Source organism: Xenopus tropicalis, chromosome 3 (genome assembly GCF_000004195.4).
Source record: "Xenopus tropicalis strain Nigerian chromosome 3, UCB_Xtro_10.0, whole genome shotgun sequence".
NCBI classification, from domain to species: Eukaryota; Metazoa; Chordata; class Amphibia; order Anura; family Pipidae; genus Xenopus; species Xenopus tropicalis.
The window spans coordinates 54,340,274-54,367,098 of record NC_030679.2 but is presented as its reverse complement, the minus strand read 5'-3'; the positions used below and the strand labels follow the sequence as shown (position 1 = coordinate 54,367,098).

Genomic DNA, 26,825 nt, shown 5'->3' with positions numbered 1-26,825 from the left:
GTCCCTTTGTGTTTTTTACTTTTGGACTTGAATAGTACTCCGTATAGTTCATGTTTGTTATTGATACTTTATACTTGTTTTTTTTCCACTGTATGACGTCACTATTTCCCGCCATTTTGTGTTTATGAGGTGCACCTTCACTTGTGTTCTCTGTCTTTGAGAAAGGCTGCAGCAGCAGCCGAAACGTTAGATACAATTCTGTAAGTAAAATAAATTTTGTTTTTCTTAAGTCCTGTGAGTGCGGTACCTTTCATTTTTGGATATATATAATATAATATATAATATATATATATATATATATATATATATATATATATATACAAAAAATAAACGGTGCCGCACTCACAGGACTTAAGTAGATCAAAATTTATTATTACTTACAGGGTTGTATCTAACGTTTCGGCTACCACTGTAGCCTTTCTCAAAGACATAGAACAATTGTGGAGGTGCACCTCATAAACACAAAATGGCGGGAAATAGTGACGTCATCAAGTGAAAACAAAGTGAAAAAAACCTTTGTAAACATTACAACACCATTTGGGGTAAAAACGTCATAAAGAAAAATAAACACATACACAAAGACAAGGGGGAAGTACACAAGCGTATAGGTTTGGGTAACAATAGGAAAAAATAGACATACTTTGGGGCAGAGAACCGATGTATACTATAGCTCAACTATAACTCCCTGCGTATGGGGATAGTGTAATTTATAGCGGTAGTCAAAAGTGGCAGGTCGTGTTCAGGGAAGAATTACTGCATATGTTCCGGAGAAAGGACTGGAACACCACTTGATTTAGGGCACCGTGGAACAAGAACGAAAGTAAAGGACCGGTACTGGGAGCGCATCGTGTATTCGGTGGGCGTGTCTTAGCTCGAGCAGCCGCTTCGTTCGTTAGGATAGTTAGAAATAATATTTGTGCGGTTCAACTGAAACACATACTGTGCGGGTGAGTGGGGAAGGCAGAATCGCTTACCGGAGATGCTGGATTCGGTACGCAGAGTCCGGACCAGCAATCTTAGGGCTGCGATAGGGGGGCAGATCCGAATTATCCAGCTGTCACACTGTCATCCAATAGGCGCCCAAGGGGCGGGACCAGATTGTGAAGCTGTCACTCTTTCACAGTGTTCCAGGAATTGTCTGCCCAGCAAGTTGCCGATTTCTTTGCCTTTGTGTTCTGTACCCATCCCCTTGTCTGTAGTTCACACCCGGGCCCCATGGCAGTTCGACCGATGTATGCTTGTAGCACTTCAACTGACGCCCACGTACCCACGGACACCTACAGTATGTCCTTAATTTGTTTCTAGAGTGACATAACTTTCCATTACTCTATTGCGCACCAGTCCCTACAAGCAGTACACGAGCAGATGTCCCTGCCCGCTTTATCAGCTATATGTGCTACATCATGTACTACAGACTTAAGCCAGGAAAAGGCTGTAGAGGCTCCATTGATGCACAAGGTAATATTGCGAACACGTTACTGCCAAGTTGACCGACTAGAAGTCAGGTTCAACCGTGCGTATCTGTGAACCAGCCGAGTGCCCGTACACAGCCCTACCCCTATTTCCAGATGCTCTGTCTGATTCATTAATATTTACATCCCCACTGTCTGGTACTATGTGGATAGCCTGGCGCTGATTTGGTGAATGAGTGACAGCTTCATAACCTGATCCCCACTGTCTGGCACTATGTTGAGAGCCAGGCGCTGATTGGGTGAAAGAGTGACAGCTTCACAATCTGGTCCTGCCCCTTGGGCGCCTATTGGATGACAGTGTGACAGCTGGATAATTCGGATCTGCCCCCCTATCGCAGCCCTAAGATTGCTGGTCCGGACTCTGCGTACCGAATCCAGCATCTCCGGTAAGCGATTCTGCCTTCCCCACTCACCTGCACAGTATGTGTTTCAGTTGAACCGCACAAATATTATTTCTAACTATCCTAACGAACGAAGCGGCTGCTCGAGCTAAGACACGCCCACCGAATACACGATGCGCTCCCAGTACCGGTCCTTTACTTTCGTTCTTGTTCCACGGTGCCCTAAATCAAGTGGTGTTCCAGTCCTTTCTCCGGAACATATGCAGTAATTCTTCCCTGAACACGACCTGCCACTTTTGACTACCGCTATAAATTACACTATCCCCATACGCAGGGAGTTATAGTTGAGCTATAGTATACATCGGTTCTCTGCCCCAAAGTATGTCTATTTTTTCCTATTGTTACCCAAACCTATATGCTTGTGTACTTCCCCCTTGTCTTTGTGTATGTGTTTATTTTTCTTTATGACGTTTTTACCCCAAATGGTGTTGTAATGTTTACAAAGGTTTTTTTCACTTTGTTTTCACTTGATGACGTCACTATTTCCCGCCATTTTGTGTTTATGAGGTGCACCTCCACAATTGTTCTATGTCTTTGAGAAAGGCTACAGTGGTAGCCGAAACGTTAGATACAACCCTGTAAGTAATAATAAATTTTGATCTACTTAAGTCCTGTGAGTGCGGCACCGTTTATTTTTTGTATACATTACTGCTATTTTTGGTCTGCACCCAGGCAAAGTTGTTTGCTTTTTCGTGAGTGCCTGTTGCAACATTGAAGTTTTATATATATATATATATATATATATATATGAATACATATTGTGTGCACCTTTCCCTATTTTATTCCATAATGCTTCTTAACCATTCCTCCCACACCATAGAATTAAAATAAACTGCTTTCCTTACTACCTTTTAACTATAGCAGACTGTTGCATGCTTAATGTTTACTACTTTGCTAAGTAGAAACCAGAATTTCGCAGGCATATAAGCAGTTTCTCTGCTAGTATATGAAACTCAATGACTTATTTTACTATTATTTAGTTCATGCTTAATAATAAAAAAAAAACACCATCAATAGCCATATCATGCTGGTAGCAGAATCTGTACAGTTTAGATGGCAAGAGGTAATTAATATATATTAAAAGCTTATAGGATGTAAATACAAAAAAGTACACAGGTAGGTTAGGTTTTTTTTTTATCACTTTAGTTTAATGTGAAGTGGTATTCTTCTTGGTATTGGAAATTAATGTAAATTAAAAGATTAGTGATTTAGAGATTACCCTAAATTATTTTTGACTGACCATGATACCTTGCATGCTATCCAGTAAAACGTAATTATTATTTTAGTAATGCTTTACTCATTTATTTCATTTCTACCAGATTTTACACCTTGAAAATGAGCTTGAAATGTTGCGTCAGTTAGAGGGAGCCAACATGATTTTCAAACCCATTAACCTACCAGACGGAATGTCTCCTACTAGCACAAATCTTCTCAACTCACTTAATGAATATATCCTACATCTTTTACAGGTATTTGTACAATTAGGGGCATATTTATTATGCTGTGTAAAAAACGGAGAGAAAATTCGCCATACATCACCAGGCTTCGCCGTGTAAAAACGGCGTAAAATCGGCGTAATTGTTTTACGTGTTTTTTCTTCCACCGGAACTTATGGGAAATAATGGCGTAATATCCGGTGTTCAGATGGCGATCATTTCCATTTGTTTTACACAGCATAATAAATACGCCCCTTAGTCCTTACTGTCCTTAGTCCTTGCTACATCTGGATATTTAAAAAAGGCATTTCATTTTATGAATGTGAATACACATGGTTACCCTTTGTGAATATTTTGGGATTTATAATTGTTCCAATAAGGATCTCATGCATAGTGTTTCCAGTGGCCAAGTTGTCATACAACATGGTGCAAGTTAAAAACACCACTTTGTACATATATAGGTGACAATAAAATACAAAAAATATCTACACATTTATATACGTTTGTTATTGTGGAACAAAATGTTCTAGTTTCCTTATCTATTATGTTTTGTTATCATTTACAGGAAGTAGAATCTAAAGAACAGTCTGTCATAAAATTTGAAGAAGCATTAGAAGAATATAAAAGAAAATTTGCAGTGATTCGTCATCAGCATGGCTTGCTTTACAAGGAATATATGAGGTTGAAATATATATTGATTAGCATTACTATAAACCCTTTATTTATAGCATTGTTAAGCAAATCTATCTTAATGTCTACAAAATAAACCTATAGGGTCTATTATCTGGGATTCTTGGGACCAGATAATGGGTCTTTCCACAATATAATTCTAGAGCAACATTCTGAAACTACTAAAAATACTGAAACATTAAAAAATAAATAAACCTAATAGGTATGTTTTGCCACCAACATTGATTTATACAGTTATGTTGCCATCAGGTAAAATGGACTGTTTTTTTATTATCACAAAAAAGTAAAACAGTCAAATATGAATTGAAGTTTTGCTGAGAAAACAGTATTCCTGTTGTTTAGAAATTTTAGTATAGAGGGTTCCGTATAATAAAAGCCCTACCTATACTGCATTCATATCATGCCTTCCCTATTTTAGGGTATTTTACATAGATGTTGGATATTTTGTTGTACTTGATAAGCACCTTGATTGGTCTGAATTCGGTAAAACAAACATTTCTGTATAACAAGCTATTTATGGTAGCAAAACTGCTTATGAGTAGCATGTAGTCCTTTAAAGAACAATGTAATTAATAATGTGGCTTTTGTATGAAAGAGCATTCTGAAAATGTACATGATTTTTTCTTGGTTTTCACATACTTTGAATGTTAGAGGCACTAATTGCAATGGCATTATTTTAAGCTGCTTACAGAGCTACTATAAAAAGAGTTTTTACAACAACCCTTTGTGCTTACAGGTTTTTGTTTTTTTTTTACTTCCCCTTAGAAACTTTACAAACTCATTTTGTATTTGTATTAATATAGTGAGCAAGAATCTTGGCAAGAGGAATTAAAGAAATTAAAAGAAGAAAATGCTAAACTGGAGAACCAAAAAGAAACTGATATGGTGCAAATCAAAGAGTATACGGTATGTTTAACAATTTCCAACACAGAATGTGATGTTTCATTGTCTGTATAATACAAATTAACTCCTGATCTATTTCTCTATATACTCATTGTTATTACAACTTGTCACTTAAAAGGGCAGTATACCCTCTTTTAACTTTTTTGTTCAGGTTAGTTTTTCTACTCTACTGCACATGTGCAGAATGGCAAGCGCCAAGGATAGAAGAAAGAAGTTACTGAGATGGTTAACATGATGGATGTACGTCTTTTTTCAACCTAACTTACTATGAGATGTCGGCATAGAAATTGGGTATTTTTTCCTTGGGCCGGTGCAGTTTCTTTCTAACAGGAGCGCCAGCCCAAGGAGAAGCTTTGGAATCTGTTTAACAGGGGGGAACCAAATGTTTTGGCACCGCCCCCCCACAGTGAAATATACTTTACATATCCTGTAAGTCTTTTATTACATCACCCTTAAAATTATAAATACAAAGTCTTTGTGCAATCCTGTGAAAGTCATATCCTAAAAATCTTATCTTATCCTATCTTATCTTTGTGATACATCTGTGATCACGGTCGATCCTAGTCAAACTTTATGTACATAGGCTACAAATTCCATGAGTACTTGTGAAACATTGCCTAGGACAGTGCCAGGCTCCATGTGCCACCTCGCCTTGGCCTCCACCCACACGCCACCTCCTCCTGGCAACTCTTGCACTAAATCCCCCTTGTTTTTTCCTAGACATGTGACTCTTCTGCTCACACTTAGTTGTGGCCCTACCCCAGGGTGACCTAAATTTGCTAAAGTGAATATCCAAACTGCAAAAAAAAAAATCTGAAACAATATTTATCAAACACAAAAGCATTAACAACCTAAAGAGGAAAGTTGGAATAGTTTACCTTTCACCTTATGTTCTTTTCAATTTCCAACCTTTCAGTATCTGTTATTTCTAACATATTTTAATTTCTCCTTACAATTAAGGTTACTTAGAATTTATTTGGCTTATATCCCTTTGGGAAAGTATTTTCTGTTTTTTACAGTGTCTCTTTACACCGGAGAGTGTAATAGTAATCATTGCTGTAAACATTGGAAAATAATAACTACTAAGATTGCTGCATTTCAATGCTTATTTTGTGTTAAAAAGTCTTATTTTTATTAGTAACTTTCTACACTGCTGCCTGACTGTGTTGTGCCAATGTGCATTATTTCACAGATTTACATTGTTTATATATTTGCAGAATTTGCTAGATGCTCTTAAAATGGATCCTGATGAAATGAAAAAACAAGTTGCTGAGAACCTGAGGAAAATGACTGTCCTCCGGGTAAATGAGAAGTTGCTCACAAGGAGATACACTACTTTGCTTGAAATGGAGCAACATCTGAGAAAAGATAATGGAAAACTGAAAAATGATATTTCAGACATGGAAGCTGCAGTGGCAGAGCGACTTGGGTATCTGCAGAGATACAAGGTAAAGAGTTGAATCCCATATCACTTAAATCTGTAATTTCCCTTAGAAAATGGTTAAGACAAATCTTTTTTTATTTTTGTTTCTAAAAAATCAGAAGAAAAATCTAGCAAATCCATATGTGACATTGAATTACTGTAAACAGCATTTTTACAAAGCAGACAAAACCATCTAAATTATAGTTAAAGTGATAACTATACAAAATTGAAATTACATCAGTAAAAGCCAGTGCACATTTTGTTTAAAAGTGCTCTCATACTCACATCTAGTTCATAAAAATCTTTAAATCCTGCTAGTAGTGCCATTTGAACTACAACACTGCATATACTTGTGCTGCCTCTATAGTATTACCTGTTCCATTACTCCCCAAGCAAGGCCATTTTAAAGCAATGGTAAGTCTAAGGCAAAGATCTCATAGGTGAAAAGGAATGATAATTTCCAACTGATTGTAATTCTGTGGGGTATGCATTTACTAAAGTGATGCTAACCTCAAACCCACTTTTATTAGTTTTGTATTTAATAGGGGTGCACCTAATCCAAGATTTGGCTTGGGATTTGGCTAAAACCAGCATTATTTGCAGGATTCAGATTTGTCTGAATTCTTATGATTTTGATATGAAATCATTGCAATGCACTATACCAGTTCCAGTGTGTCTGTATTTTTGGCCTTTAGCGCTAAAAAGTTATGGTAAATGTCCCTTTCATACCTATCATATTTGTGCTGTATTTACATGCATATACCGTTTTGTGGATTTTTTTTCTTTTAGAAATGTACACTGCTAGAATCAACTCTTTTTTTCTGTACATAGGAAATAGCTGCTTTCAAAATAGCATCTCTACAAAGGGCTTTGGATGACAGTGTTCCAATATCAGAGCTGGAAACAGCCAATAAACAATATAATGAGCTGACTTCCAAGTACCGAGACATGCTACAAAAGGATAATTTGCTAGTTCAGAGGACTGCTGACATGGAGCACCTAGAGGTATTGTTGACAAATACAAAATGTAATCATTTGACACTCCCCCTGATATAGTCTTTTCTTTGTAGCATTAAATGTTTGCTGTCTTTTTAGCAGCAAACCTGAGATAGGCCTTTAGTTGCTTAGAGTTTGCCCTGGGTTCCTTGCAACCTCTCTGACTATTAGACCCTTTCGGTTTGGAGTTATCTTTAATAGACGACCACTTCCAGGTAAGGTAACAACAGTCTTGAATTTTCTCCATTTGTACACAATGTGTACAATCTCAGTTGTTAATTGGTGCAGTCTAAACTCTTTAGAGATAGTCTTGTAAGCTTTTCTGAGGTCTTCCGACACCTCCTTTGTTCCAGCCATGATGCACATTCACAAATGCATTGTATGTGTGATCAGGCTTTGCTGGATCCCTATTCTTTAAATAAAACAGGGTCGTATAGAAATATAGAAAATTGTAAAGGGTTCATAAACTTTCGAGAACCACTGTATTAAAGGGGACCAGTCACCCTAAGAAACAACTCCAAATTATTTTCTATATTGTTAGTTGAGCAAAATAAACTTTACTTACTTTATATAAATAATATAAATCTTGTTTCCTTCCATCTTGGAATTACTCGATCAAAGCAAGCAGGCAGGCACCATTTTATGGACATTGTTATGAAGCCATGCTTTGTATCATGCCAAAATCTTGTGTATGTGCCAGAATGGGGGACCAGATGCCCAGGCATATGCACTGGCTACACAATTAGATGAGGAGGAGGGAGGGGGAAAAGTGAGATGTGCAGTGACATCTAGGAAGTGCTGAATGGAAAGCTAAAGTTATTGTCTGCCCCGCCTCTATGCCTGAGGCATAGAGGCGGGGCAAGCAATATATGGTTGACAGCTGTGATTTTTAAATGCCTTTATAATGGGTTTGGATGTGTTAATATAAAAATTAATTTGGGTTTCATGTTTAATTTGAAAAGGACTTTTATTATACAGTTTTTTATGTCTGGGTGACAGGTACGCTTTAATATGCCATCTATATCTGTTAGTGCTTTGCCACAAACTATGAGTAAAGAAGGCCCATGTAACCATAAAGATATAGCTTCTGGAACTTACTCCCTGTACCTTAATGGTTTCTACAGTCATTTTCTATATCTGTGGTATATAAGGGGTTTACACTGCTAATACCAGGCTTTTGGCTTCACAGCACTTTTTCAAAATCTGAGCGTCAAAGATCACACAAAGTTTACATAAATCTACTTTTTGACTTTAAATCTCCTTTATCCCTAGTTAGATTTTTACTTTTATTTTTGACTTTGTAGTGGCCTAATGATAATTATTATTATTAGTATTATTATTATTAACATTTATTTATAAAGCACCAACATATTCCGCAGCGCTGTACAATAAGTGGGTTTCATACATTGGACATACAGAGTAACATATAAAGCAATCAATAACCGATACATGAGGTGAAGAGGGCCCTGCCCAAAAGAGCTTACAATCTACAAGGAGAAGGGTTGAGACACAAGGTGTGGGAATGGGCATGACAGAGTTGTGAGAGGTGTGGCACAGGGTGTTGCTAAACTAGATTAGGGTAAGCTTCTCTGAATAAATGTGTTTTTAGAGATCTCTTGAAGGCAGAGAGATTGGGTGAAAGTCTGACAGTTTGTGGGAGCGAATTCCAGAGAAGGGGGGCAGGCCTTGCAAAGTCTTGAATGTGAGCGTGTGAGGAGGGAATGAGAGAGGAGTTGAGGAGCAGGTCAGTAGAGGAGCGTAACAAGCGGGTTGGATAGTACCTAGAGATGACTTCAGAGATGTAGAGTGGGGCAGAGTTATGAACTGCTTTGAATGTGAGAGTCATTAGTTTGAATTTTATCCTGGATGGTAGGGGAAGCCAGTGCAGGGATTGGCAGAGTGGCACGGCAGAGGAGGAGCGGTTGGAGAGGTGTATGAGCCTGGCAGCAGTATTCATTATGGACTGGAGAGGGGACAGTCTTTTGAGGGGAAGGCCAATTAGTAGGGAGTTACAGTAGTCTAGGCGAGATATTATAAGAGAGTGAATAAGAATTTTGGCAGCATCTTGGGTGATAAATGATCGTATTTTTGAGATATTTCTTAGGTGAAAGTGACATTTGATAAGCGACTGGATATGAGGAGTGAAGGACAGGGCAGAATCAAGGATAACCCCAAGGCACCGGGCCTGGGAAGATGGGGTGATGGTAGAATTGTTAACCTGTATAGATACCTTCGGAACAATGTGGGCGTTGGATGGGGGAAAGAGAACCAGTTCAGTCTTGGAGAGGTTTAATTTAAGGTAACGTTGGGACATCCAAGTAGAGATAGCGGACAGGCAGGAAGAGACGCGAGTTAGAAACTCTGGGTTGAGATCAGGAGAGGAAAGATAGATCTGAGTATCGTCAGCATAGAGGTGGTACTGAAAGCCAAAAGAATTGATTAGTTTGCCAAGTGAGGAGGTATAGAGAGAAAATAGTAAGGGGCCCAGCACAGAGCCTTGGGGAACCCCGACAGAAAGAGGCAAGGGAGAAGATGATTCCCCATTGTAAGAGACACTGAAGGATCGATCTGAGAGATAAGATGAAAACCAGGATAAGGCAGTGTCACGAAGGCCAAGAGAGCGGAGAGTCTGAAGGAGAAGAGGGTGATCCACAGTGTCAAAAGCAGCAGAGAGATCGAGAAGTATTAGTAGCGAGTAGTGTTTTTTGGCTTTAGTCGATTTAATTACTGTGGGTATCTGCACTGGTGCAATTCATGAGTAAATCTCTAGTAGTTTTTAACTCATAATCAAATGCTACACTTTTGCTTCATAATAAATAAATATGATGGTTGCACTATTTTGCTTTTGCCAACAGCATGAAAATGCATCTTTGAAATCCCAGATTGCATTCTATAATAAAGAACTAGAAATAACAAAAGAAAAATGCAACACATTGGAGCAAGCCTTGGAACATATTAACAATTTGGGTAAGCAAAACTGATTTTGAAAATCTTATTCTGCAGTATGTCATTTCAAACGGACAAATCTTTATATTCTTAATACATTATTGTTTTCTTCCACATGGCCTACACATATCCAACGCGTGAAACTCATTTGGACATAAGCACCCACATTTGAACACCTGCATGCATATACTGCAGGAGGCATGCCTACACATAACATTTATATGCCCACACATTCTGCATATGCATACTGTGAACACATACACATACAAACGTTTTGGACACATGCACAGAGCTTTTGCATATTTTAATATATATTTTATATGCATAAGAATAGTAATATAATGTCAAATATTGTAAAATATTTTTGAGCATTGAGAAATGAATTTATTTATTTTTTTAATACTAAGAATTTAGGAATTTGGACAAATTAAAATGAAAAACTTTGTTGTACTGGACAAATTAAGAGAAATGTCCACAGTCCACAGTCTATTTTGACAATGGTTAATACTTTTAAATATGAAAGTGAGGGTTTGTGTTTAACATACAATTCAACAACATGTTTTGTAGATATATGTTTTTGGATTAATTGAAAAATCATGGATTTGGAAGGAAATTATAAGGTCTGTTGTGGTCTCCCTGATTGTTAAACATGTTGATCTAAATTATTGTAGCCTTTTAGCAACTTCATGACACTAGATACATTTTCCTTTTTAGAGTTATGGAGGAATGCCATGTCAATGACAGCTGACAATTGTTGTTACAAATGTATTTTCTTTTCAAATATTTCTTTTAGATGGTAATCCTGCAATGGATAAAGCAACCAAAGCCATTACCAATAACGAAATCGTTTCAATATCTAAGAAAATAACCATGCTGGAAATGAAGGAGTTAAATGAAAGGCAAAGGGCTGAGCATTCGCAGAAGATGTATGAACATCTGAGAACCACTTTAACTCAATTAGAGGAGCGGAATTTTGAACTTGAGACCAAATTTGCAGAGGTAATATTTAGCAGAAATTTGATTTTGACCTCCTATCTCACTGCTTGATCTTTTTTTATTGTCTTAGCCAGCATGCTTCAAAAGAAATATGTGCTTGCATGGCTGTTTTTTGTTATTATCACATCTGAATGTGATGTGTTCACATGGCTGGCATTGTTCATCTAAACTTTGTGGGAGATCAAAAGAGTACTCGTATGTTATGGTGACAAAATTATTAGGTTAAAGCCTTTTCACAATTAAGAATGATTAAAAGGGGCATAGGTATAATGGTATAAAAGCACAGGAACGCCAAAAATGAATGTGTTTTAAAAGTATTTTAAATTGAATTTACTTTTGCCTGTACCTGGCACTGGTAAGAGTTGTATGTCTGCTTCAGAAATGCTAATCCAGTTGATGTAAACACTGTGTAGCCAAGAGGGCAACCATTCAGTCTGAAAAAGGCACAAGTTTTACAGTAGATAGCAGATAAGCTCTGTAGAATGTGTTTTAAAGAAGTTATCTGCTATTTGCCCTATTTCATCTGCCCCCATGACTACACAACAGCTTGTTTATCTACACTACATTAATGTTTCTAAAGCAAACACACCATTTTTACCAGTGCAGAACAACAATATTACTATTACGTTTCCACTATTACATTATTACTGTTACTTTAAAACACTTTACATTTTTTTATGTTTCTGTTCCTTTAACAAACAATCTGGCTCTAAGCATGGGGTTACTTATAGTGTTTATAACGTCAAAATCATTCAGGTCACATCTAATGTCCATACCTCCATTCCATTTAATACATTTTTTAGGTAGATTAGTTTAATCCTGGCTTCATATTACTTCTTTTTCATGACTGCAAAAAAGGTAAGGCTCTGCCATATAGTTTTCATTTTAGAAAATAAAATAATTATGACTGTGCATTGCCTGTGTTTTCTCAGCTTACTAAAATCAACTTGGAAGCACAAAAAGTTGAACAGGCTTTAAGAGATGATCTGGCCAATAGCGTAAGTAAAGCAGTGTCTGACGCAGATAGGAAAAGAATCATGGAACTGGAGAAGACTGAAGCAGAATTAAAGGCTGAGATGTCCAAGTAGGTTTTTTTTAACTACAAATAACTAGGGTTGCACCAAATCCAGAATTTGGTTCGTGATTCAGCCAAGATTTTTCTCTTTGACCCTTCCTTAGCCTTTTTTGAATATGCAAATTCAGATTTGCTTCGGTATTTGGCCAAATCTTTCATGAAGGATTCAGGGTTTGGGCGAATCCAAAAATAGTGAATTTAGTGCATCCCTATAACTAACATTCAATTTTTTGCTATTTTCTTTTAGTTATTTTAGAGATCCTAATTGTTACTAATTAAACTTGTTTAACATAATCATTTTTTCTGATGCTAACATTTTAAGTGTGCTGTTTGGCAGTTGTGCCTTAATATCAGACTTCTGCTGGAATCAGCTTGTCATTCAAGGTGAAATCTGGTGAACATAAAAACCAACATACCTTGTAAATGTTAATAAAAATAGGCTTATATAGACTGTCTGGTTCAAATAATAAGCAACATACCACTGTATGTAATCAGAGACATGATAACCATGCAAATGCAATTTAATTGTGTTATGTAAGCATTGTAACTGCCTCCTAGCAACCTTTGCCTGTTGTTCATGAAGTCAAACAGTCAGTAGTGTCACTGAATTTATGTATTCTTAATAATAATAATAATAATAATAATAATAATTCATAATGAGGAATATCATTAAAATGGCAGCTTCATTTTTCCGAAACATAATACACCATTTATTTTTATTCTTCCAAAATCCAATGAATGCCGTTAAATTAATAATATAAATTTGTAAGCTCTCATTATTTATGGGTCCCTGAAACCTTTTGAAAAGCCATCAGGATGTTTTACGAAGGACCTAATTTCTAGAAAATAAGTGTAGTTGAATTTTTAGCGATACTGCTGCCCAAGTTACTGTCACTACTCACTAAGATGTTACTGCACCCTAGAAACTGCAATTCCAGTAAATTTGTCTACAAGGTCGGATCACTGTACCTCTGAAATCTGGTATATTTGAAGTAAAAATAAGTCTTCTCAGGGAAATCAGTTGTTGATGACATCTTGATGGCTATAAAAATGGTGCCAGTGCCCTTCTAAGATTTGTAAATGACATTTAAGAACATTTGGACTTTTCTCAGATGTTTTCTCCCAATTTCTTTTAGGTTACGTAATGTTTCAGATATAGCCAAAATGCAAGTTTCAGCATTAGCAAGTCGTCAGCAATCAAGAGAGAAGGAAGTGGAGTCCATGCGAAAGCAAATTTTGGATTATCAAGTATGGCCTTTAATAATAAAACCAGTCATGAAAGTTTCTTTTTTTTTTTTAAAGCCACAGGTCTCACCTCTGGTGGGGGAAACAGTAAAGGGGTGATAGGTACCCTTTAAGGGAAAAAACAAGATCTACAATATTACAATATGTATGTACATGTTTGGTTTTAATAATATTTGAGAAAACGATTAAACGATTCATCAGTCCCCTTGCTTAAATAATATAAATAATCAGCCCCTTGGCAAACCAGTGAAATGTCCTGCCTATCCTTTTTGTACATTTGTAGCTGCTCATCAGTCATAGATTTCCTGTCTCTTTTTAGCTAGTGATGGATTTAGTAGCCAAGATATGGTAGTTCTTGGTAGTGATGCTGGCTCTAATAATGTCTGACATTTGTAAGTGACAGGACTAGCATTATGTTTTAGACTTTATTCAGTATGGGCTGATTCCATGGGGCTGTGTCCAAACCCATCAGTTTAAAGCATCACTCAACTTTCCAACATGTAATCTTAAAAAACATCTCATCTTTTAAAATTCACCTTCTCCATTCCCTTGCACATCATTCAATAAGTTATCATGTTGTACTTTTTTTTATACTGTGCACTGTCTATGTTTGTTTGTATCATTATCATGTTATATTTTATTAGGTCAATGTACATTTCTGCATTTGCTTGCTTATTTATAATCTTAACTCTCTTTTGTTTGATACAGGATCAGTCTGATGAAAAAGCACTAATTGCCAAATTACACCAACAAATTGTAGCTCTTCAGATCAGTGAGTCTACAGCAGTGGGCAAGCTGGAAGCTGCTACAGCTAAACTACGCAAAATGGAGGCATACAATTTACGTTTAGAACAGAAGATTGATGATAAAGATCAAGCATTATATTATGCCCGTATGGAAGGTAGAAACCGAGCCAAACACCTCCGTCAAACTGTTCACTCTTTGAGGCGACAGTTCAGTGGTGCCCTTCCATTGGCACAGCAGGAAAAATTTTCTAAAACAATGATGCAGCTGCAAAATGACAAGTTGAAAACCATTCATGAAATGGAGCGTGTTCAGCAAGAGCGCAGAGAGGCAGAGAACCATTCAGTGGAACTAGAACTAAAGCTGAAAGGTTTAGAAGAACTAATCAGCACCCTGAAAGATGCCAGGGGAGCTCAAAAGGTATGTTAATCATGTCGCTTAACACCTTATAATGTTACTACAAATTATTTATGTAAAGACTTTTAAGAAGCAAACCATCATCACAATAAAAACTGGGTACATTTTTACCAATGGGTGTGCATAGTATATTACTTTTGCACTTACCTCCCGCTGAACAGTCAGATATCTCAAATGTAAGCCCATTTAGGGCCAGCAATATAATTCAATGACAGTCTCACTGTACAATGACAGACACAATGATTGCAATTTCTGTTTGACTCACTGCCTGTATATTTGTTAAAGGGCATGACAACCCCAAAATATATAATTTTGCTTTATAAAAAGAAAGCATAATTCTAAGCAACTTACTAATATACATTTATTACAATTTTTCAATGGCTTTAACTTCAATGGAAGTTAAAAGGAATTCTGTTGTATTTATATTAAGTTTTAATATTGGTGTGTAGACAGCCATCTAGGGTTGCAACCTGTCCAGTTTTGACCCGGACAGCACAGTTTTTGAAAGCGATGTCTGGGTCAAAACTGCCTGCCTTGTTTTTCAAATTTGGAAACCGGGGCAGAACTTTCCAAAATTGATGAGGCGATTTTACACCCACTGAAAAGTGGCATCCCTATAGCCATCTCAGTGCATTGTGTCAAGTGGCTGCTATCTTGTTACCTTTCCATTGTTTTGCTGATTGCTGCTGTGTTGGAAAGGGAGGTAGTGATATCACTCCAATTTGCAGTGTAGTAGTAAAGAGAAGAGAGACTGAAGTTTGTCAAAGTCAGATGGCTGTGACACCCTGGGAAATTAAGATTATATTAATAAATATATATATATTTATATTAAAAAATAGAGTATTTTTTAAAACTTTTATGCTATCAACACATGTATTAACAGCATGATATATATATATATATATATATATATATATATATATATATATATATATATATATATATAAAGGTCCGCACTAGGTGGCTTAAGGAACAAAAGATATTTTATTGGGAGGCTGACGCACTTTGAAAAATTGTTTCTTGTGTGTAGCAATGATGTGTATACTTTCAAACCTTTAAAACATGAAATGGCTTTTAACAGGTTACTGAATGGCACAGAAGGATAGAAGAATTGCGCTTGCAGGATTTAAAACTGAGTCGTGAACTAAGTCAGAAGAAGGAAGAAATCAAATATTTGAATAATATGATCTCAGAGCAAGAACGCACAATCAGTATACTAGAAGAAGACCTTGTTCAGCAGGGGAAGGTATGTAATGTTTTTTGAAAAAAAAAAAAAAAAAAAAAACAGTAACTAGCAGAGCAATCATTTCATTGAATTGATGTTGTAATACAGTTCTAGTAACATTACTGTAAGTATTAAAACAGTTAAAATATTGAAAATAACAGCCCCTTTATAGAAAATGCACGTAACAAAATGCTTCCCAAAACAATATATAGGGACCCCAAAGAATTAGGCCCCTTCGGGATGAGTTCCCCTTTAGAAGTTCCCCTTTAGAAAGGCACCATGAGGGTGGTCTTATGTGATTTGGACACCTAGATCAGTGCTGTCCAACTTCTGTGGTACCGAGGGCCGGAATTTTTCCGACCTACGAGGTGGAGGGCCGATAATGGAAGCCAGTTTTGACCACTCCCCTTTTTGAAACCGCACCCACTTGAAACCGCACCCGTGTTATCACATGACCATACCCATATTAATGTTTGTAGTACAGCAAAAACCTGCCATACTCTGCCTTCCCTACCCTGCCTGTGTGTGCCATACTCTGCCTTCCCTACCCTGCCTGCGTGTGCCATACTTTGACTGTGTGCGCCATTCTTGGCTGGTTTGTGCCATACTTGGCCTGTGTGTGCCATACTCTGCCTGCCCTACCCTGCCTGTGTGTGCCATACTCTGCCTGCCCTATGCTGCCTGTGTGTGCCATACTCTGCCTGCCCTACCCTGCCTGTGTGCCATACTCTACCTGCCCTACCCTGCCTGTGTGTGCCATACTCTGCTTGCCCTATGCTGTATGGCACACACAGGCAGCATACATTGACACAATGCTGGCACTGCTCCTACAGTCTGCACAATAACTATATATTAAAAAACTTTTTAATTGCAGTACTACCTCAGTATATCTTCTTTTTGTATGGTGAAGGGATTATTTGTGGGTTTCTACTGCTCCGGAGGTGTGAACAGGGGAGCAATGTGGGTGATTACAGTCTGAGCCTGAGGTGTGAACACTGCAGGGGGTGAACAATGCAGAGATTAAAAGGTGTGAACAACACAGGGGATTATATTTTTAAACAATACAGAGGGTTTACAGCCTGAATCTGAGGTGTGAACCATGCAGGGGGGGGGGGGGGGGCAGTTAATCACAGTACTGATACCATTTAAAGCTTACACAAGAGTAAGCCATTAAAGCAGCCAGACAGGTGGGGGGCCACACAGAGGGGGGTCGCGGGCCGCCAGATGATTGTGTGCTAAAAGGGAGTTTCCCTGCAAGTTAACAGCAACCGCTAGATGGCGCTGTGCTAAAAGTATAAAAGGGCATTCAGCCATGTTCAGTTAGGTCTTAAGGTGGCCATACACGAGCAGATCCGCTCGCTTGGCGATGTCGCCAAGCGAGCGGATCTTCCCCCGATATCCCCACCTACGGGTGGGCGATATCGGGGACCATTTAGGTAAAAAAAATAATAAACCGATCGTTTGGCCCTGGGGCCAGACGATCGGATTATGTGGGCGGCAATGGGGCAGTCGGATCGGGGACCGCATCAACGAGCCGATGCGGTCCCCGATCCGACCAGATTTTCTAACCTGGCCGATCGAGATCTGGCCAATTTCAGGCCAGATATCGGTCGGCCAGGCCGCTCTGCTCTCCCCATACACGGGCCGATTAGCTGCCGAATTGGTCCAAGGGACCGATATCGGCAGCTATAGTCGGCCCGTGTATGGCCACCTTTAGTCCTGGGACTGCCTCTTGTAAAGAGGTGTACAACAGGCTTGTGTTCTAGTACAGGAGGTACTGTAATAGGTCACTCTAGGAGTGACAGGCAGGCTAGAGAGAATGGGCAGAGATAGCCCCAACAGGAGAGAGAGGGGTTAAGACCCCCCAGCATTCATGGCTGGAGTTCAGGACCTGTAGTGTTTAGCAAGAGGAGCCAAGTCAGCACGTGGGAGTGTTCCCAGTGAAGGGACCCTACGCGTGGACTGGGCTGAGTTCCTAGGTGGGATCATATGGCGAGAGTACCGGGGGTAGCCCAAAGAGAGAGAGTGTAACTTGAGCCATCTGTGTGACATCCTCTGAAAGTTCTGCCTGCATCAATAAAGCAAGTTCATCTGTTTCAATATCATAACTGGTGTCTTGGCTGTTCATATACTGAGGATCCTCATCCTCTGCCTGGTAAGCGGCTATCCCAAGGGAGGGGCAAGGTACTGGGAGTTGCAGGGAGTCCTTGTCCAAGGAGGACATCACAGAGTTTTCCCAGGGAGGAGACATATAATTCAACCTATACCTACCCTGGGTGGAGGCACGCCATTCATGTATATCTAACCTGTCCCCCATAATAAGTGGGGGCTCAGGGCTCCTGTAGCGCCACACGCAGGTGATTGTGTGTTAAAAGTACAACAGTAGCCAAAATAGGGTTACAAATATATTTTTACCTATCTTGTTTAAAATCATATACCTGGTTGGTAATTTATGTATGCTCATGGTAGAGTGACCTCAGTGATATTTTCCCTGACTTGTGGGAAATAGGCAAGGAGAGAAAGGTCAGTGAGGAAGGCGGCACTGGGAATCAAACTGTTACAATGGCAGTGACATTTACACTGACAGTTTTACATAAATGTCATCTTTATTTTAGAACAACTTGTCTATATGGTAGTTATCAGCATTTTTGTCCAGCTTAGAAAATGTTCCTGACATTTCCAGTAGGAGTTGATGATTTATATATTTTCAAACATGATTAACTGATTTTCTTCCAAAGGTGAATACTCTCATCCTTGAGGAATCAGATAAAAATGCAAAAAATAAATGTGCACATAATATTTAAAATAGTATTTCTACAGCTGGCATCTATTAAAATTCAGTTTTGCATATTTTTGTATTAAACTTCACAAAAGTGGTCTGTTAAAAAGGTATACTTTGCGCTATACATTGGCACAATTTATTGCTTGCACAATGCATCACATATATTTTAATGTACAAGCAAATGAGTGTACTTTACATACAGGAACATATTTTCATGAAATTAAGTAATATGAGCTACTAATAGTAGACGTAGATCTACTTTTGAGTGTACAGCTTGCATTTGGTCTTTATCATTTTATTTTGTTTTATTTATTTTTTATTGCAGCTATTGCTGGGTTTACTTTGAAGGGTTGAACTTTGTGGACTATGCATCCCTATGCATCTATGTAATTATATGTAACTATGCATTTGACTATTTGGTAGTTGGGGCATTATTACACTAACATCCAAGCAGCAATTGGGAAATCAAAATGGAAGATAAATAGCTGACAGTTTGAACATTAATATTCTACAAAAGAGCCATGAGTATCCTGTAAAATATATCCCTATAATTGTTGCTCACTGATGTCATCTGTGTCATATGATTCACTGAAACTTCTGTGTCATAAAAATAATGTTCTTCCTGTTGTAAAATACAGGTATGGGACCTCTTATCCAGAATATTTGAGGTCCTGGTTTTCTAGTTAAAGGATCTTTCAGTAGTTTGGATCTCCATACCTTACGTTTAATAAAATATAATTTAAACATTCATTAAACACAATAGGATTGTTTGCCTCCAATAAAGATTAATTATATCTTAGTTGGGATCAAGTACATTTGAATATAAATAATATATATTTAATATTGAATTATTTGAATAAAAATGAATCTGTGGGAGATGGCCTTTCCATAATTCAGAACTTTCTTTGTAACGAGTTTCCAGATATGAGATCCCTTACCTGTATAAGGATATGAAAATATACCTCAGAGTAACATGATCTGTATAAAAGCCTTGGCTTTGAGCTTTTATATGGTAACAGAGCTCCTGTTTGACCATCTCCTCTTATATTTTACAGTAAGAGTACACATATTATTATTTATATATATATATATATATATATATATATATATAATATATCCTATATAATCCTATATATCAATTCAATATAAGAATAAAGATAAAGAGTTATAATTTAAAAACCATAAATAAATACTAAAGACCAGATGAAAAGCTGTTTAGAACAGATTTATTTATTTAGCAAAGAGGGACCTTAAAGTAAACGACTTGGGATTATTTTTTTCCATGAGTGATCATGCCTTTAAGTGATATCAGTATTGTGTAATAGGGACCTTTGGTTACAAGCCCCAATGGAGCAGAGACTGTTGTTAATATTATGAACATATAATATACATATGTTGACACTATACAAATAAGAGATCATATAAAAGTAGCTGTTTTTTTGCAAGTTCTTTAACTGTTTTATCAAGTAATAGTTACACTTTTTATTATTTTTTTTATGTACTTTTGGAAATGTATGTTTTCTTACATGGCTCTATAGTCTTATATTTTTAAAGTGTAAAACTTTTGCAAAACTGACATTCAAAATGTCTGTCAGTTGTGCAAAATCTGTAACTTGGTATAATTATTGATGAGGGTTTTAAAATGAAACCATGCAGCAGTCACAAACACGAATACCAATAAATCATAGTTCTGCTGCTTATTATTATTATTATTAAGTGTTTATAAAGTGCCAACATGTCCTGCAGGGCTACTTATAACAAGAGGAAGTTGTTTATATAAAATATGTACAAGCAAGTGTAATTAGATTTATACTACACTAACAATGTGAATTTCAATCTGTGCCAATTTGTCTGCAATGCATGCCAGTGATATCCCAGGGCAGAAATGTGATATCTGCTCAATAGAGCTTACTATTAGTGAGAAAAAAATTATTGCCCAGATAGTGAGAATAGGATTCAAAGCAAAATGTCACAGGGTTTTTCTAATTCATTTATATGTTTAAGTGCATTCTCTGCATATTTACATTGCTCTTTTTGATTATTGCTGTGAAGTCAAATGAAGAAAGGTGGCATTTTGGATTATCCAGCGAACACTTACAGATGGCACATGCAGTGACTGGAATTGGTGCTTCACATGAAAAGAATTATACATAAAATCTGTGTTTCCTTTTAAAAGAGAATCTCATTTCAACAGTTTTCCTAACCTTGCATTGTTTTAGTAGAATAAGCTTCACATCTTCACATATCATTGTTTCTTTATAATTTGCATATTGTGTGATATTGTATTTATATCTTCTTGAAGTTTCATGAAGAAAGGCAAATGTCTTGGGATCAGAGAGAAGTTGAGCTAGAACGACAGCTTGACATGTATGAGCACCAGCAAAATGAAGTGCTAAGTGCAGCTCAAAAGGTACATCTAATCTTACTGAAACCCAACCCAGGCTGGGGTCAGGGAGCATAAATTTCTTAGAATTATATTGCAAAAATAAATTAACATTTATTGTAATATATCTTAGTTTGAAGAGGCAACTGGAGAAGTTCCTGACTCTAATTTACCTTTACCTGAACAACTTGAAATTGCACTAAGAAAAATAAAAGAGCATGTAAAGGCTGTTGTGGAAACAAAATCTGTATGTAGAACATTAGAAGAGGTAAGTGAATTAATTGCTATTTTGATCTCTGTGTCAATGCCAGTTTCAAGTTGTATCTGCACATAACTCTAATTAATAATAGTTAATAGTTAATAAAGAACAAGGGCAGTATGTTACTTTTTTGCCTATATTGGTTGTAATATTTTGGTTCCAGTATAATCATTTGAATGGCCAGGAACGCTGTTCCCATGAGTCAAGTTGCCTCAGGCAGCTGCATCCCTGAAGTTACCAGGGGTGGCAAATGGGGCGGGGGGGGGGTGCATCCGATAGGTTGCCTCAGGGTGGCACTAGGTGCTGGAACACCCCTGAGAATGGCTTTTTTTTTTTTTTACCCAGGCATCACTAAATAAAATATGCTGTATGATGAGCTGTTTCCTTCTGCATATTGTGGGCATGGAATGTTAGGCTTTTGTTGTTAAAGCTTGCGTCATCACCCTCTTACTGACAGCCTTCAGCTAAGAATAAGATGTATAGTGTGCTGCATGGATCTTGGAACTTGGTGCCAAATCATTTAAAACTGAATCACTATTTTCTTTTCATTTTGATCCTAAGTATAACTGTTATTTCTTTAAAACACTAAAAAAAATGCTTCAGGCATAGACAGTTTAAATGACTGCCCTTGCTATTCAATCACTGAGACAAAATGGCAACACAATCAGAGTTCAGAATCAGAATGTAAGTGGCATGTTCATGATCAGCTTTGTAAATACAATCCAACAGAGGGGTATATGGTTAACCAATATTTTACATCTGGAGCATTAAACAAGTCTTTTTTGAAAGCTATAAAATCTGTGTAAACATAGTATATGCTTTTGAATGATTGCTGACTGTTGCCGTTTGGAGAACACTATGGTTGCAAATGCAGTTTCAAATCATTGTATTAACTTGACTTTTAAGCAGAATATTAATTTTTCCTATAGGGATAGGGAAATTTCAAGGTTTGCGGGTGTAATTAATTTATATACTCTCTAATGGTGTTGGATATTACATTAATGCCTATAGGTTTTGTGGGTAAATAGAAGCTCTGCAATAGAACAGGTTTTACCATCTTTACACACCCGTTCACATGGTACACATTTAGTAGGCTCCTAATGGGATTTTTTTTAAAGAAGTGTTGCTTTTACTTTAAGAAACTAAAGGAGAAAGATTCATTGTTGAGGACAGCTGAAAATAATATTTTGAGCCGAGACAGAGTGATCAATGAATTACGGCTTCAGCTGCCTGCGACAGCAGCAAAAGAAACACTTCTGTCTAACCTAAATCAAATAAAGGAAGATTCAGAACAGCATCAAGCTTTGAAAGTTGCTCATCAAACTGTTGCCAACATGCAAGCAAGACTGAATCAAAAGGAAGAAATGCTAAAGAAATATCAACATCTTCTGGCTAAAGCAAGAGAGGTATTCAAAGCAAAAATGTCGTGTTATTGATAGAGTGATTGATACTGCAGTTATATGTGCTGCAGTTCTTTTAAAAGAAAAATTCATCTTATTTATCGTATATAAATGCGTCAATCCTGTATCTTAATTAACAGGAAGATTTTTATGCTGTAGCCTTCAGCATGTGTTCTAATAAAATATGAATGACATACTGCACACAAAGCAGCTAGATGCAGTTTTTCATCTCTTAGGGACTGCTAACATGTTGTAGTTTTGTAGATATTACATCTGTTGCAAGTTCTAATAAATGAAAATATGTATGTATATAGCACTACTGTACATTTTTATATGATCTTATATTATTATTAATATTAACATATTATGAACCTTAATTCGTAGAAATTTTTTTACTTTAAGCATTGTAAATTTTGTACTGTTTACTGTACATTATACATTTATACTGTTTTGAAAGCTAGTACGGCATGTGGTCATCTCAAACAAATGTGAAGTCAGGTACCTTACTTTGGATTAGGACGGAGAGTTACTCCCACACTTGTTTTGACTTTGGGTCCAATGAAGATTTTACAGAGAAACACATTTCTTTAAATCCTGTGCACCCCTCTGTAAAATAAATAAATACAAATCTAAATAGACAGAAATGTATAACTTTTTATGTAGTCCTTGCGTCAAACAACTGGATCAGCATGATTTAACTCATTTTTTCAACATTGTTAAACAAGCAGATCTATTAGGGTATGTCCAGCTTTAGGCTTTTTAGCAAGTCTTGACTAGAGTAGACTCACCTACTTCAGCATTCAGTGTTAAATGTATACTGAGGTCCAGCAGTAAAGGCAGTAGCAATACTTCTCTCATACTTTCAGAGCTTCATCATGTCCTGCTCAGTATTATGGTAGTATATTAGTTTAATAAAATGTTCTATTTATATAATATTAGAATATTTTTTTTTAAATTTTTACATTAGGAGCAAGAAGAAGTTACAAAGAAGCATGCAGAAGACCTTAAAGAATTGCATCATAAACTGAATTTCTATTCAGATACTTCCATTAACAATTTTAAAGAAGCTGCTAAAGTAAGTATTTTAATGTTTTTTTTTTCAAAAAGAGACAGTGTATTTTTCCTTTTTTTTAGTCTTGTACTTATCTTAACAGAATTCAGATTTAAAAGTTTTCAAATGTTCTGTTATAATGTAAAATATAAGCAATGGCACTTATTATATATATTTTCAATTCTGTTTAACATTAGGATGTCATATATCTATAATTGCAACACACAGATAAAAGTTTATATCTATCAAAAATAAAAAAAATAGTAAAATGCATTATTACTTTTAAATCTTGATGAAATTTGGTTGCAATAAAGTGATCATATATCCTGATATAATACACAAGAGTCATGAATATCCTGTAAATTGTATCTTTATAATTGGAGCTTATAAATGAGCTTAGTGATGTAATTTCCGTCACATGACTCACTGAAAATTGTGTATTATAATAAATAATGTACCCCCTGTTGTAAAATATGAGGTTAACCGGCCTTCGCTTTGTGATTTTATAAGGTCATGACACTCCTCTGTGACTTATAATATCACATAATAATATACGATAGAGGGTACATTATTTAATATATATATATATATATATTTATATTTAAAGATCAAAACTAAGTTAATTCACTGAAATTTTAATCTTTTCAGAGTTTGATTTTGGTTAATGGTTAGATAGATGTTTTATTTTAATATTCTCTGCAGTGGTAAACAGTGGTAATCACTATGACTCTCTATGTTTTCTCTAGAAGTATTGGATTCTTTTGACTTGTATTATGTATAAAGTATTAACTATTAACAGTAAAGTCAGCCGACCCAACCTCTTTAAGGCCATTAAGACCCCATAACCTTCATACCTTCTGCTGTTGTACATTGTAGGAGTTCATGAAAAAACCTTCACTCCAAATTCCATCAAGTGCAAATTTAATTCGTTTGGCTGAAATGGAACAGACAGTTGCTGAACAAGAAAACTCACTGGCTTCCCTGTCCAACCAGCTGAGGAAAGCAACATCGGAGCTGGAGAAGCAGAAACAGATCACGATAGCAAAAGTCAATGAATTTGAAAACAGCAAAACCAGGTCTATATCGTATTAATTCTGTAAATTTTTTAGAAAATATACAGCAGTCCTTTCAGCAAATGTGGTGTGAGCAGTCAGTGCAGGTTTGACCTTACTTTTATCACTTATCAATACAATATATGTTTTATTAATATTTGTTTTGTTTGACGTGTAACAAACTAGATTTAAAGGGATCAATTTTGTGTAAACTAGATTCTAAACATAGAATAGACCTACAGCTTGTGGCCTTACGACTTTATTGTTCTACAGAAAATGAGCCTTGAATTTTTTTTTTTAGGCTACAAGAAAATACTGTAGCAGTCAGCCTTTTCTGCTTTTCTGCAGATATCTGCGGTCTCAAGTAGTTTTAAAGAATTCCATCAAAACCTTTTTTTACATTTTTTTCAAGATTAAGCCTTTAAAATGATTTTTTATTAGTGAATTGTGCTTTTGCATAACCAGAGCTACTGTGGTTAATAAATACAGATACTAAATAAATGTAGCTACTAGAGACAGAGAAACATTATACATAATTATGAAGTTTTTGAACCTGTTTCTCATGTTGGTTACGTAGCCGGTGAAAAAGGTTACTTGAAATTTGTTACTTGAAATCGGTGATAAGTTGCTTAACTTATGTTATATTGTTCTATCAATATATCTATTTTATGTATAAATAACAGGCTTGAAGAGAAGCACATTGTGGAGATTAAAAAACTGAAGAACGATGCTGAAGATTTAAGAGCTCGTATTGCTGAAACAGAGAAAGAAATTAATTATCTTAACACTGAACTGGAGGCTCAAAAAGAGGCGAATACCCGAGCTCCAACATCAACTATGAAGAATCTTGTGGAACGTCTGAAAAACCAAGTAGCACTTAAGGAAAAACAGCAACAGGTATATTGTAAATCTATGGATTTTTTTTAAAGACTATTAATAAGATAATAGATTAATAGATGATGTATGTACTGTAAACATTATTGGAGAGGAATATTGGTCTGGAACTGTCTTTCATGGTTGGGGCTAGAGCCCTTGGTTCCGTTGGAAACCTTCATTAAGGCTACAGCACACAATAGCATTAATAAGCATTCCATGACCCCAGTCCACAAACTAGGTGGGTACAGTTTGGGTTTGCCTAGTTGGGAGTGGATGAACATGGCTGGCCAGAACAGAACACTGACCCCAACCCAACTGCAAGCTAGACCTGAGACCACAATATCAGCATCCAACCTTACTATGTCCTTGTGGCTAAACTGCAACAAATCATACCAACAGGGTTCCAATATCTAATAAAAAGCTTTCTCAGAAAGGTTGAGGTTGTTCGAGCAGCATGAGCAGACCAACTTACATTTAGTCATAAAGTGTGCCACCAGTCACCAGACCTGCATACGAACAAATTTAGAATGTGTTTGGGCTGATTTATAAGGTTCATTAGTGATAACTTCAAATACAGCCTGTTGTTAACTAGTCATGAAGTTTGCAACTTAACATAAACACTTAAGAAGGCATTATCCTGGAGTTTGGGCCCTCTCCACTGGCCGTGCCCCTCAAATTATCTGTTGTATCAGACATGGTACTTATTATGCAGGAGTATCTGTAACTTGTCTAAGGTACATTTCTATATTAATCAGCTGAAGTTTAACTTAATTAATTTCCTATTAATGAGACTGGGGATTAGATTCTTGCCAATAACTGGGAGCTCTTTGTAGTTCATGCATGAACTTAATTTCAAAAGAGAAACATATCACATTAAAAATCATTTGGTAGTTGGCTTTTAGCCTTTGTTTCGGGAATATTCACAAGTGTGTTCTAACTCAGCACACTTCAATGGGGTTTATACGCTGAGGAACAGTTAAAAAGTATAAATATTTAGTCCTTTAATAATTAAAAGTCACGATAAACTTTCATTTTGTTGTTTTTGAGAATTAC

At 36.6% G+C, this 26,825-nt stretch overlaps 1 protein-coding gene across 2 annotated transcripts in view; it reads left to right on the top strand.

Annotated features, from left to right (window-relative positions):
• Positions 1–26,825, top strand: part of cep290 (centrosomal protein 290) — a 70,962-nt gene that overhangs the window by 24,921 nt on the left and 19,216 nt on the right. For both annotated transcript variants that reach the window (XM_031898900.1, XM_031898901.1), the window contains exons 21-37: positions 3,193–3,342; positions 3,875–3,990; positions 4,803–4,905; positions 6,120–6,350; positions 7,157–7,330; positions 10,177–10,288; positions 11,061–11,266; positions 12,196–12,347; positions 13,475–13,586; positions 14,292–14,747; positions 15,826–15,990; positions 21,054–21,161; positions 21,268–21,402; positions 22,533–22,799; positions 23,761–23,868; positions 24,721–24,920; positions 25,580–25,793. In XM_031898900.1, the coding sequence (XP_031754760.1) occupies positions 3,193–3,342; positions 3,875–3,990; positions 4,803–4,905; positions 6,120–6,350; positions 7,157–7,330; positions 10,177–10,288; positions 11,061–11,266; positions 12,196–12,347; positions 13,475–13,586; positions 14,292–14,747; positions 15,826–15,990; positions 21,054–21,161; positions 21,268–21,402; positions 22,533–22,799; positions 23,761–23,868; positions 24,721–24,920; positions 25,580–25,793 (3,009 nt within the window). The remainder of the gene's footprint in view (positions 1–3,192; positions 3,343–3,874; positions 3,991–4,802; positions 4,906–6,119; positions 6,351–7,156; positions 7,331–10,176; positions 10,289–11,060; positions 11,267–12,195; positions 12,348–13,474; positions 13,587–14,291; positions 14,748–15,825; positions 15,991–21,053; positions 21,162–21,267; positions 21,403–22,532; positions 22,800–23,760; positions 23,869–24,720; positions 24,921–25,579; positions 25,794–26,825) is intronic.